The 15,075-nt window shown below is 27.2% G+C and overlaps 1 protein-coding gene across 1 annotated transcript; it reads left to right on the top strand.

Annotated features, from left to right (window-relative positions):
* Positions 1-3,117: 3,117 nt before the first annotated feature.
* On the top strand, positions 3,118-3,973 carry LOC141535995 (ankyrin repeat domain-containing protein 61-like). Its single transcript, XM_074256188.1, has 2 exons — positions 3,118-3,883; positions 3,954-3,973. The coding sequence occupies exons 1-2, from the start codon at positions 3,118-3,120 to the stop codon at positions 3,971-3,973; spliced, it is 786 nt and encodes a 261-aa protein (XP_074112289.1).
* The last annotated feature ends 11,102 nt before the right edge of the window (positions 3,974-15,075 follow it).

The raw sequence follows: 15,075 nt of genomic DNA, 5'->3' as shown, positions 1-15,075 counted from the left end.
TTCTAAGAAAAAAAAAATTAGGAAAACGGTTGACCCTGAAGGCCATCCCTGCAACTTCCCGCTACTTTCGTAATTAAGCGCTCAAAATTACGCTTGTTACGTTTTTGAATTCGAAGAGCTCAAAAATGTAATTTTCATGTAGTTTTGAGCTCAGAGAGCTCAACAGTCTAATAGAAGTTTAATAAAACACTATTTTTTGAATTTTTAAACTGTTATAATTTTCGAATGGATCAACCGATTTTCTCGCGGATGGTGGCGATCAATGTAGTTTTTTGAGCTCTATAAAAAATTTTTAACAAAAAACTTGATCTGATGAAAAATTTTGAAGTTATTATAAAAAAACACTTTTTTCGATTTTTTTCGACAACGATATCTCACGAACGCATCAACCGATTCTGACGTTTTTGGTGGCGATCGATGGGAGTTTTCAAGGTTAAGAGCTGGCTAGTTTTTGAGATCGATGGGTTCAGCAAATTCGGAGATATTTAAAAAAAATGAAAAAAAAAAAAAAAACAAGTTTTTTGTCACTTTATTTTGTATTTTCTCGAAATCTACCGGTCCGAATGGGTTCCAACTTACAGGAAAACTAAGTTTGGCGAAGCCCTTTCGAATGTCACCAACCGTGATGAAATAGGTCAAGTCGTTCAAAAGTTACGAGAGGTTAACACACACACACACACACACACACACACACACACACACACACACACACACACACACACACACACACACACACACACACACACACACACACACACACACGCGCAAATATATATGTATTTACACATACATATTTACACATACAAGTATATACACATACATACACATACATACACATACATGCATGCAAATGAATATATATGTATATACACATACATACACACATACATACATACAGACATACAGGCGCCGTCGCAGGAAGGGTCAGGGAAGATTTCTAAGGCCTCAAAACGTCGAGATCTGTTGAAAACTCGATTTTTGCAAAATGGGGTAAAAACAGTAACTTCCCGATTTTTCGAAAATCTTCGATTTTCTTAGCGGGAAGTTGAAAAATTATTTTATTACCTAGAAATCAAAAAAATTTTCATTTGTTAACTTAAAAGTTGATTAACAATAGAATAATAATCTAATAATTTCAAACTATTAATATTCTTATAAGATATAGATATTTTACGATAAATTCTGAAAATTTCATTAATTTATCTTTAACCGTTGATTTGTGATCTATTTTTTAATTAAAAGTACTCAAAATTTTCACTGTCAAAGAAATCGTTGTTGAAATAAAAATTTTAAAAAATCGTTTAAGGGATTAATTAATTTTATAATCGTGACTACTCGAGAAAAAATTACATAGACTGAATTTTCAGGATTAAGTGGAGAATGAGGGGTCCACTTGACGTGACGTGATCTTGCTCAAATACTTATTGTTTAACAAATTATTGTTGTAAATTTGCTTCGTTTTCATAAAGTTTATGTATCATTTATGACTAAAAAATGTATTATTTAAAATTATTTATATGATCATTACTTGCAATTCTAAAACTATAATCTGAATATTTTAATGATGTTAATTTGTCATTCGGGAAATTTCTTGTTTGACTTAGAACCTTAGAATTATTGTACTCATTCATATCCTTAGTATAATTTATTGAAGTAATCTTAAGCTTTTTTGCTCACATACAATACAAATCTTATTTACCTTTTTATTTGCGTCGAATCTCCAAAGTAGCCTACTCTAGGAGATATAGAAAATGATCCTAAATTTTAGAAATAAAAAATATATTCCTATGTTTAAATAAATAAATTGAAACACGGTGTGCTTATGTGAAAGAGTATGAAGGTTAAATAATCGAACAATTTTTTAACTACAGTCATTAAATGAATATTTTGTAATTTCGAGTAAAAAGAAATTCATGTAATAATTAATTAATAAAAATTTTTATATTATTTATAAGTAATTTCAGATGTTGATTAACTGTTAGATATAATTTTGAACACGATATTATTAACCTAAATTGATTTTGAGTTTGACAATATATTTCATCAAATTAATTATTATTAGTGCAATTTTTTTGAAAACTACCATTAAGTCTATATATTTTTTTCTCGAGTAGTCATAATGATAATATTAATCCCTTAAACGATTTTTCAGAATTTTTAGTATAACAATAATCTTTTTTATAATAAAAATTTTTATATTATTTATAAGTAATTTCAGATGTTTATTAACTGTTAGATATAATTTTGAACACGATATTATTAACCTAAATTGTTTTTGAGTTTGACAATATATTTCATCAAATTAATCATTATCAGTGTAATATTTTTTAAAATTGCCATTCGGCGGCTAAAATAAAAATTAAGACAAAATATGAATAAACTTGTATAATAAAATGTAAAAACGAATGCAAAAGTATATTTCTTGTACATTTTACTTTCATTAGAAATGAATTTTTAATATTTAAAAAACGGCCAAAAGCTCTAAAATTCAAATACATATTTCATGAATATGTTTTGTAAATTTAAAATGTCGACAAACATATTTTAAATATAAGATAGATGTATTTTTAATATTTACCGCACATTTGGTCAAATATATTTTTGTACAATTTTAAATTATATTTTATATATTTTTTTTTATATTTTCATTTTTGTATGTGCATTTTTGAAACATTCTTAAGATAAATTTTTTCATATTTAATATATACTTATAAAATACATTTAGAATATAAACGAAAAATAGCTATAAGTTAGCGGTTGAAAACAATTTTTTTTTATACACGTTCATATATTTTTTTATATTCTAACATATCCTTTTTTTTTCTTTATTTTCTTTAAGAGGGGATGATTTAGCTACAGAGTACCCACTCTTATTTCCCTAAGCAATACAACAGTAGCAAAACCATTGGCTAGTCCTGATTATGAAAGAAATGGGTAAGCAGGCCCTAACAAATATTTTGAGGAGGGGGCCGAGAGAGTTTACCTGGTAAATTCCTTCCAGAACTTAAATCATATTCTCGACAAAGTTCGAAGCGTAAGCATCTCTAGTTGCAAAACCTGAAATTTTAAACTTTACATATATACTTGTGACCCGTATAATCGCTATATTCAATAAAAATGGCATTTAACAATTTCGATTTGAACAAAATCCAAGAGTTAGTGAAATCCGGCAAAATGAGTGTTAACTCAATACTTGCTTGTGAACAATACGGTGAATTGAGTGTTTTACAACTTGCAATAATGAACCATGATGAAAAATTTATTGATTTGTTATTGCAAAATAATGTCAACGTAAATGATTCCACTAAATCATTGGGAACGGCGCTCCAGCTAGCCGTAAAACAACAAAACCTGGACGTAGTAAAGAAGTTAGTTGCATCAGGAGCTGAAATTAACTTGAATCAACGTGATGATCCAAAAACAATGCTTCCACTTCACCTGGCTGTTGATTGTGGGACTTACGACATCGCCGAATTCCTGGTGATGTCAGGTGCTCATGTAAATGCAGAAGTTCACGCAGTTACGTTCAACAATGTGAGTTATAACTTGTCTACTTTGAATCTGGCAATTTCAAAAAAGGACATCCGATTAGTCAAGTTATTATTAGACAACAAGGCTATCATTGATGGAGGATCTAGAGAAGTATACTCTTCTCTACACCTGGCAGCAAGAACCAACAGAGTTGACATTCTTCAGATCCTGGAGCAATATGGAGCTAAATTCGAGGTGATCAAGGACCAGGAGTATACGTTGGAGTTCATCGCAGCTTTGCGAAAAGATAATGTCGACATTCTTCACGTGTTTTCAAGAAACTGTGACAATATATTGGACATTTACGATTATCATGGAGATACAGTGGCCCATTTGGCAGTTCAGTTGTGCTGTATTAACATTTTGACTTATTTACTTAACTGTGGAACAAATATTAATGTAATTAATGATAAAAATTTAAGCTTGCTCGATATGGCCATGAAAGTAAATATTGACCTGACCCTTAATAATATTATCGTGGATGAAACTTTAGATATGATAAAATTAGTCGAGGACCATATAATTAAATTATCCGTAGCCGGTATATTTTTACATAAAAAAAATGTAAGAGCTGTGGATAGCGATTTTTTCAAATCATTTCGAGAAGATTGTAAAAAAGAAGTAAGTGAATTAAAATATAAGAGAATTAACAACACAAATTTAAATTATTATAATGTAGTAGAAAAAAACTTACATAAATTAGCTGTAGGATTAAAATATGTAGATTATTGTTTTGATAAAGAAAAAATATTAAAAGAATTTCCAATATATGGTAAAATAATAGCTGAAAAATTAAGACAAGCACTTGAAAGGAAGGATCTATTAAAAAAGTCTGAAATATTATATGACATTTTGTGTATGGACTTACCTGATTTAGTTATAAGAAATATTTTTAATTATTTAAGTATCCTAGATTTAAGGTTTTTGAGTAAATGATTGTTTAAATGTATAAAGAAGATGTTATATGTTATTGAATATTTTTTAGATTTAAATACTTTTAGTGTAAATAATAAAATTTAACCATTTAAACGAAACTATTTTAATTTTTTATTCTGAAATTCTTTCCCATAACTCAATAAGTTTTTATCTACCATAACTGTTGAAAAATTATTCTTAATGTATTATTTTTTATTTTTTTATAATCAATTTATTATGTTATAATTAATTTTTCTTTTCTGATGGTAAATGTAGTAAATTAATACTTACTAAGAAAAATAATTCAAGTTGAAGCTTAATATTATTTAAACTCAAAACCTATGTTGATTAGTTTCTTTAAAAAACAATTATTCTGGAGGATTTTCTTGGAGCAGCAATAGGACTGATCCTACGGGAAGTGATGAATCTCTATTGCTACAACATAATTCTCTTGGGGCAGCAAGAGAATTTTTTCTGTGGGACCTCCAGGATAAAATTAAAAATTTTAAATAACGTTTATTTTAGCAAATTTTCGAAAAGTTATCATTTTGAGAAATTTTTCATAACAATTTGATTAGAAGTTACAAGAATTTTTTTAACTATCTATGTAAGTATATTAAAAAAGTATGAAATTAGATGAAACATATTTTTTTCAGGATTTTCAAGATATAATATTTCTTCGAAATTAAAAATTTTTGTTTTTTAAACTGAAAGAAATTTCAGTTTGAACTTATTCTTTTATTTGAATTTTACATTTTAAATTTCGAATTTTTCTTAAAAAACATAATCCCGCTATTATACTACCTCAGACGACCAATCAAGAACCAAATAAAATAGTCATAGAAGTGACGTAAAACGATACGACATCCGGCCATCAGTTTTTTAGAGAAGTATTTGATTTGATTATTTTTTTGAATTTGAATATCTCGTCAATTCCGATGAATTAAAAATGTATGGATAAGACTTATTTTAATTTAAATTACTACATTATTTTCCTTATTATAAAATTAAAGTGTCAACTTTCATCAAACAAGAAATTTCCTGAATGACTAATTAACATGATTAGAATCTTTATTATAGTTGTAGAATTGCAAGTGATGATCAGATAAATAATTTTAAATAATATAGTTTTAAGTCATAAATGATACATAAACTTTATGAAAACGAAGCGAATTTACAATAATACGTTACAATAAGTATTCATAATAAAACAACCCTGTTTAAGGAATATAATTTATTATTTAATTCATTATTATTATAACTCATTTATAAGATAATTAGAAATTAGTAACTCCATGTTAATCGTATATCTATATTAGAGTGTCTAAAAAAAATCGAATGCTTTTTTCTTCCAATGAACGTTGAAAAATCGTCCAAGTATTTCTAGACGAAGATCCTCTGGAAATGTAATCTCTTTTTATATTCTAAAGAAAAACCTGAAATTACCCTGAATTATCTCGTAGATCATTTTCAGGTTTTCAAGGCATTTTCGGATACCCGACTAGAAATTACTTTGGGATTACCCAGGGTATACATCTGGATCTGATTGGGTCCCGAAGAGGCACGTCCAATGGGGAAATCCCTATAAGGGTCTAATTAGTCCCCAATTGGACAATCCCATTATAATTATAGACGAAGAATTATAATTATAGACAAAGAATTATAATTATGATTCTTTGTCTCAAAAAAATTAATTTTTTTTTACGAGATTAATTTTTCAGTGAATAATTTCATTTTCGAAATTTTTTTATTCTTCACGTCTTCAAAATACTTTATTATTATAAAAAGAAATTAAAAAGTCTCTAACTATGACTGACTGAAGCTGCAATATTGCCTAAGACGCTGGGCCACACGTTGAGTTGAGAGAGCCTGAAGCCTGGCGCGCGTTAATAAATTCGTATTATTTAAACTAATCGCGACCAGTGAAATTTTCTTTCAGGATCTTAAACTCTAATGAATAACGCGCACAACTATTACGAAAAACCTTAATTTTTTTATCGAGAAATCAATGAAATTTTTATTCGTTAACTCAAAAAGATAATAGGATAATAGGATTGATTTACAGTAGGATAATAAACTATTGATATTTTTATAAGATATAGGTATTTGACGATAAATCCTGCAAATTTTATTAATATATTTTTAACTGTTGACTGTTCATCTATTTTTTTAATAAAAGTACGTAAAATTTTTATTATAAAAAAGATTATTGTTATACTAAAAATTCTGAAAAATCGTTTGAGGGATTAATATTATCATTATGACTACTCGAGAAAAAAATATATAGACTTAATGGTAGTTTTCAAAAAAATTGCACTAATAATAATTAATTTGATGAAATATATTGTCAAACTCAAAATCAATTTAGGTTAATAATATCGTGTTCAAAATTATATCTAACAGTTAATCAACATCTGAAATTACTTATAAATAATATAAAAATTTTAATTAATTAATTATTACATGAATTTCTTTTTACTCGAAATTACAAAATATTCATTTAATGACTGTAGTTAAAAAATTGTTCGATTATTTAACCTTCATACTCTTTCACATAAGCACACCGTGTTTCAATTTATTTATTTAAACATAGGAATATATTTTTTATTTTTAAAATTTATGATCATTTTCTATATCTCCTAGAGTAATTATTTATTTATTATCATTATTAAATTTTGTACTAATATTCCGCATTTGTTTTATTATCAATACTTACTCAAAGTACTCGAAGAGCTCAAAAACATTGTAAGTGCAATTTCGAATGCTTAATTACGAAAGTAGCGGGTAGTTGCAGGGATGGCCTTCAGGGTCAACCGTTTTCCTAATTTTTTTTTCAATGGTTGTGTGCGTTTTTTATTAGTGTTTGTTCTCAAATTAATTAATTAAATTTTTGTTCTTTAAACATTTCCTTATATATATATTTAATATTAAACATAGTTCATTATTAACGCACTGGGTTTTTTCCTATTTATTGTAATCTTTATCTAAAGGACCCGGACTATTATAAATTTAGTTATTTTTTAAATACTTAAAAATAATTTCTAATTTTAAAGAATATCTGTATCCTAAATTATTATTTACTATTCATGCTGGGTTTTTTCCATCTATTGTATTTTGTATACTTTAACCAAGGGATTGTATCTTTGGAAAATTTAAGTATTTAAAAAATAATCCTTATTTTTCAGCATACAGACTAACGTGTTTTACATTATGTACGCTTAAGCTTAGAATTTATATTTTAGCTAGTTTTTATTTTTATGATACCCACATTTCTGTAATTACATATTTTCCCAATTTTTTTGCTTAAACGCTTGCAAGTCTGAACCCTATCATAAATCATCAGTCCCTTCGAGTCCTTACCTGATGCCAATACCTCACACCCTCTCCTTGCACTAAGGTTGACAACATGCACCCGCCTCTTATTCCTTTAATTAGCCAATAATTCTTTAAAATATCCTTTCTTAGAATTTTCCAAACTTTTCCACCAATAACTACGCTTATTTTCCCTTTCCTTATTTTTGCTAGTTAAATTTACGCCCAAATCTAAGTTGTAATGTTTTACTAAGATATTTGTTTAAGTTAGCTCGCTTTAAGATCTCTTACTTAACACACACTAATTTTGTAACTGTCTACGCAGAATAAAAAAACAGCATAACTAAATACAGTTCGTTTTTATTCGAGCATGCTAACAGTCTTCTTCAATTTAATAGTTTTTATTTTAAAAAACTAAGCTATAATAAAATAATTGTAGCTCAAAACAATTAGAGTTCCTTTTTTTTTTTTTACCAGAGAATCGATTGATTTTTTATTGGAAAAAAAAATTGTTAGATTATAAATTTTGAAAAATCCTTTGGTGGATTAATTTTTCATATGAGAAAAATATTTATTCTAACAACAATTTTTTCTAAAATTAAAATTTCTTCGGTTTGTCAGTAAAGAAATGAAGTTTTTTTTAATCCATCTCAAAAATTAAGGGATATAAAAAAAATTTGAATTTTTCTCTTATTTTTAACTTGTAACTCCGAGAAAAATAATCGTACGACAAAAAAAAAAAACAAAAGCAAATTGTAGCTCCAAGTGTCTAGTTATCAGATACCTCCATGAAAATTTTTTCCATCATGTTTGGGTCTGGAGAAATCTTATGGAAATTAAAAAGACAAAAATTTAGGCAAACGGTTGACCCTGAAGGCCATCCCAGCAAATTTCCTCTACTTTCGTAATAAAGAGCTCGAAATTGCATTTATTATGTTTTTGAGCTCTTCGAACTCGAAAATCTAATTTTCGTGTAGTTTTGAGCTCTCCGAGCTCAAAAGTTTGATAGGAGTTTAATAAATCACTATTTTTTTAATTTTCAAACCGCAACAATTTTTGAATGAATGAACCGATTTTCAAGATTCCGATAAGGAATCTTTAAGTTCATATTTATCGAACACGGAATTTCGATGTTATTCCGAAAAAACAGTTTTCTCGGTTTTCTTTCGACAACGATAACTCACGAACGAATTAACCGATTTTAGTCGGGCTGGTGGCGATCGACGTGGTTTTTTGATGTCAAGAGCTGATTAGTTTTTGGAATCGATCGGTACATCCGTTTGAAAGTAATTCCAAAAAAAACTACATTTGAAAGAAATTTTTTTTGCAGTTTTTTTGAGATTTCTCAAAATTTACCGGTCCGAATCGGTTCAAAGTGTATTCAAAATCTAAGTTTGGTCAAGCCCTTTCGAATGGCACCAACCGCGAGGAAATCGGTTAAACCGTTCAAAAGTTATAAAAGGGTTACACACACACACACACACACACACACACACACACACACACACACACACACACACACACACACACACACACACACACACACACACACACACACACACACATGGGCATCATCGCGAAAACATTCAGGGAAGCTTCTTATGACCTTAAAACTTTAAAATCTGATGAGAACTCGATTTTCGAAAAACGGGGTGAAACCAATAACTTCCCGATTTTTTAAAATTTTCAATTATCTTAGCGGGAAGTTTAAAACGTAATATTTAGTTTTAATTTAACGAATAAGAAATAGCTAAACGTGTTTTGATTCAATTGATCCCCTTCTCTCTTACTGTGAATATTTTTGGAACATAAGTATTCATCAATGATTATTTTATATTTGACATGACGGTTAATAAAACGATTTTATATTTTTTATAAGCTAAAAATGAACATTGACAGTGATTATAAATATTTAATATAAGCGCATCAAAGAATGAGGATTATTCCACTATCTATTGGAAACCGTAAAAAAATTTTTTTCTTAATGAATAAAAGCTTTTTAATTTTTTTTGCTAACTTTTGATTATAACTCATTTATTTTAGCTCCCAATTTAATATGGATCATCTATTTTTGTTATATTACGCAAACAGATATTGCAATTATCAATCTGATTACGGTAAGTCAAGATCTGATAAAGCTCATTCTCGAAAAGATAAGCGGATCATTCGGCGATTTTCAAATAGCCTAGATTTTGTAAAGATTTCAAATGTTAATTTGAATCTAGAATAAATCCCGTAAAAAAATACAACTATTTTTGAAAATCGAACTTTTTTGATAAATTCTAAATAACATTTTGCGTTACATACAAAGTACATTAGGAGTATTGGGAAAATAAAATAATAGCTTGGCATAAATGTAACATTTATTTCGCATAAATTATGACAATAAATACAATATGTACTGATTAAGGATAAATACAAAATGAATTTACTTTAAACAGGACTGTAGTGAAAATACATTGAAGCTTCGTTTCTATATTATACAAAGAGACACCTTATATCTCAGCATAAATACTTATATTTTATTATTATTAGTATAAGTATTATTATTATTTTCATTTTTCGCTTTGTGAACATTTTAGACGTGATGAACGCGAACCTCTTGCTTCTTACAATAAAGGTCATTTATTTATTTGTAAAATATACTACGTTCACAATTATTATATTTTACATTTTTAATATATTATTAGTATTATTTTTCGTTACATGTAGTGACGACATTGACTTGATTTATTACGATTTATATTTTACAATTAAATAAGATTCAGTTTAACGTACGTACATATAGATAAAATACGTTTATACAAATATATTTTAAAGATTACGTTGTCACTGTAATACGCATTTATTTTTAAAACGTTCCATTGTGAGGATCAATTCGCTGTCTATGAAGAAAAAAAAATGCAATTATACTTCAGATATATGAAAATTGAATGAAATCGAATAGAATGAAATTGGATTCGAAGTACCCGCACGAAGATTGCTGGTTACAATCTGAAAGTCTTCTGAGTTTTAAAATACCTTTAGCTATACACACCTACAAACCACTATGGAACGTTCCATTCACTAACAGCAAATTCCAATCCCATAGGTAATGGACAAAAAATAGTTATATATTTATTTTTATAAAAAATATACCATAGGTGATACTGCAGTATTACACTAATAATAATAATAATAATAATAATAATAATAAAAAAAAAACTTGATTAAGAAAAAATAATCTTAAACCAAGAAAATCATTTTGAAGAAAACCGATAATTCTTTGGTTCTTGATTTTTACACTCTTTGATTCAAATATTTGTACCTTCTGTCAATAACTGTTAGTGCTTGATTCAAAATTATCTCATCTTCAATCGATAAAATCAAATTCTTCCAACAAAAACAATTTTCAACTAAAAAAAAAATAATTTCCTTTCAAGAACTCTTCATTTTTGTTCGTGGTAGTAGTTTTTGTGTTATAAATTTTATCAGTTAAAACCAAATAAATGGAACGGTTCGTAAGAAAGTAAAGTTTTTTGATAAATTACTTTTTTTTTGTTTTCATCAAAAAATTTTGATTTATTGATCTAACATAAATGATTTTTTAAATTAAGAAAATTCAATTTTCAAAATAAACGAAATTTTGAGAAAATTATTTTTCTTCAATTAAACAATTGTCTTTTTTTTTTTTTTAAGTATGTAATCAGTTTTTTGATATAGTTTCTTTGTAAATAAACATCATAAAACTTCATAGCCTATAAAAAAAAGATAGTGACATACACAGTATTGCAGTATCGCCGGAGATATAAAACCAACTAATCAATAATCGCTTCTTACTTGAATTTGTTTTTTTTTTTTTTTTACTATTCTCTTAATAGCAAAAGCAAACTTCCATGGCAATATTATCAACTATTTACTGTTTGATTTATTATTTTTTGTTATCTTTATTCTTTGATTTATAAATTTATTTAATTTTACTCATATCAGCTTCTGTTAACTTTATTGATTATTATTAATATGATTTCGTATTTACAGTGCGACCATCATCAAAATTTTAATGGAATATAGTTTTGACAAATATTTAACAGTAAAGACTTATATTTTATAGAGAAATATAAATTAAAATGTTTACGCGAAAATATTTATTATTTGTTCACAATTATACATTGATAATCTACACGGAGAAAAAAAACAGCACTGATTACTATTTGTACAGTACTTAGGAGTGTTTTGAAAAAAACGAGGTTGAAATACTTGGGAAAGTACAGAGTACTATGTAAAAACTACTGGCTGCTGTCTACACATTACTGAGTCAAGCGCTAGCGTTGACCAGACGTGTATCACACAGCACTCTCTACTGTCTATAAAGATTTATCTAAAAAACTATAAAGACTGAATAAAATAGGAATCAATGCTTTTTTTTTTTTTTTTTTTTTTTTTTGTAAACGTATATATCTTCGAATACGTAATGATGAATTTAAACATTAATGTTATTATTTTTTTTATTTTTTAAAAGTTTTAATTCATTTTTTCATCTATTAGTTAAGATCACAGCCATAGCTTTGGATACGAATTTTAATCATTCGTATTGTGAAGACCATTATAATTAATAATTATAATGATGTCAATAATCATAAGTTCAGTACATACTACTCATTATCGTAATTAAAAATCTATCGAATTCATGGATACAATAGTTTTTATTTTCATTTTAATTATCTTTCATATCTTGATTTGTAATTTTTAATTTTTATCACTTGATGATTTTATCTTGTCATAAATTTCTATTCAACAAGTATTGAATTTTCATACACAGTAACAAGTTTTTCGTCAATGTGTCAAAAAATTTTGTGTTAAATACTAAACACTTTTTTGTGTTAATTTAACCTAATAAATGTTAAATAAATGTAAAAAATTTTTTGACGGAGTAACGGAAAATTTTTTACTGTGTATGATCACGTGTGACCATCAGTGATCAATAATCGCACTTGGCAATACATCATCAATGATCACATCAGCATGGTAAATGATTGATGACTACACTGAAAAATAAAATTCTTAACGGGAGTTTGAATTTTCTTGGCTCAAGAAAACATAAAGGAAGATTGAAAATTTTTTTAATCAAGTCAAAGTTTCTTGAGCCAAGATAATTTTCTTGAGCCAAGATAATTTTCTTGAGCCAAGAAAATTTGTTCTTACTTTAAAATAACTTTTGTTTTCCTTGAAATTTTCTTGGTGAAAGAAATTTGTTTTTTTAATGTATGCGAGATTATACGCAATCAAAATTACATGTGACCATTGGTGATCAATGATCACACATGATCATAGATAATCAATGATAACATGTGATCATTTTTAGACACGTATGATTATAGATGGTCCCGAACGATTATACATATTTATGGGTATCATACATATTGAGGATTATCATTTATGGTTATTTTTTTTTTTTTTTGTGATTACCAATTAATAATTTAGACTATCGTATCCAAAATTTATTTTGACTCATCTATTCAAAATCATTACATAAATCTCTGGTTGAGTGTGATTACTTGACTCTAAAAATAAAATTCACAAATTTACACAGATCAATTTCACAGGCAGCCACAGATTATATATGATTTTAATTGAACTATTAAATTGATATCATTATCATATCGTGTAATATCAATTAGTAATTAAACTCTTAGAGCCAAAATAAATAATCGATTTACTAAAAATATTCATTCTAAAATCTATTCTAAATTCACTGAGGATTAAAACGACAATAAGTCAACTTTCCTGAAGATCTTTACCTAAAAAACAAATAAAACTTACAACTATTATAAGTGTAACAAAAAAACTAAAACATTTTTAAAAAATAGCCATTTCCCTAAAAATATCCGAATCAACAATAACGTTTTTTGATATATACAATTTGTTAACTAGTAATAACAATCGATAAAACAATCAAATAATTTTGACAAATTTTTAATAATATTTCTACGTCATAAATAATCAATCAAATAACTATTAATGAAATCAAAATAAATTAGATTAACAGGGAAGTTGTTACAATAATTTTTAATTTAATTATTAAAAAATACTAAAAGACCCGAGTGCAGCTTACAAAATAAGTGACCATGTTTCAAGTCTCAAATAAAGCGTGCATCGTTTGGGTCTGAACTACTGCTAAGTAGTAGGAGGGACCGTGATATCGGACGTACTTATTTCGAAAAACGTTTTTTTTTTTTTTTATTTTCTCTAGGTGCCTAATTAAACAACTACAATCTGCTCTGGACGAAAAAGCTAATACTCTTTGTTATTTTTTTTTTTATTCATTAAATTCAACTCGCAATTAATTGTATGTATTATCTTTAAAAACTTTTCCTTTTTAATTATACCTCATAATCATAATGTTTGTGACGTGAACTCACGTGAGCAAAGAGACTGAAAACTTAACCTTAACGTGATTTGATTATCAAGGAAAACTATATAATATATACACATTTGCACTATTTGTGGGAGCGAGCGAACAGTTAATATTTCATAAATAAAATCATTAAAAATCTAATTCAAATCGTTTTGTAGATGAATATTGATTAATTAATTCGCAATTCGCAATTAGGCCCCATTTAATCGGTATCATCCCACGGCTAGATACATTTTACAGACGAACAATGGCAAATTGTAAAAGTGAATTATAGTAACTATTTCTCTTCTGTAGTACAAATTATAATGTAACATGATCGTAATATTGCCCGGGGATTGCAAACTCATTCAATCGTACTTTTCATGCAAAAATATTCTGTTACAATTCAATGTTATGTATTTATATATACGTAGTTATTTATATATATGTAGTTATATATACGCATCTACATGTATGTGTGTATATTGTTTGTGTGTATTTTATATGAATCAATGTACGTTCGTTTATATGTCAGCTATTTCCCTAGCGTCCGGTAGTATAACCAGAGCCGGAAATAAAATTTCATGGACGTTTAATTCTGGGCACGATTCGTAACATGATCGGATTGACATTTTGCGAATAAATAAATTTAAATAAACAAGCATACATATCTTTTACTATTTATTATTCTTATTTTATTATAAAACGCTCTTTTTCTTATAATTAGTTACTTTTTTCCGGGTTTAAAAATTTGATTTATTATTAAGCCAATTTTTTTTTTCATAAAAATTTTACGTCTACTACAATATTTATTTCAAATATTTCGCGGCATTTTAAACACTCATTACACAGCTTAAGGCTATCTCATACTGGAGACTGTTAAAATTTAGCTGATGAAGACGCACAGGCGTCCTAAATCAGAGTATATCATACACGCATACGCA

Source organism: Cotesia typhae, unplaced genomic scaffold (assembly GCF_013202065.1).
Source record: "Cotesia typhae breed Kobodo isofemale line unplaced genomic scaffold, CoteBio_Ctyphae scaffold_152, whole genome shotgun sequence".
In the NCBI taxonomy this organism is placed as follows: domain Eukaryota; kingdom Metazoa; phylum Arthropoda; class Insecta; order Hymenoptera; family Braconidae; genus Cotesia; species Cotesia typhae.
The sequence above is the reverse complement of the archived record's forward strand: the minus strand, read 5'-3'. Positions and strand labels throughout refer to the sequence as shown.

Bases quoted from the DNA above. Each gene is read 5' to 3' on its own strand.
- LOC141535995 (XM_074256188.1), top strand. From the start codon at position 3,118: ATGGCATTTAACAATTTCGATTTGAACAAAATCCAAGAGTTAGTGAAA. The intron at 3,884-3,953 runs GTATTAACATTT...TAAAAATTTAAG, and splicing joins TTTGGCAGTTCAGTTGTGCT to CTTGCTCGATATGGCCATGA.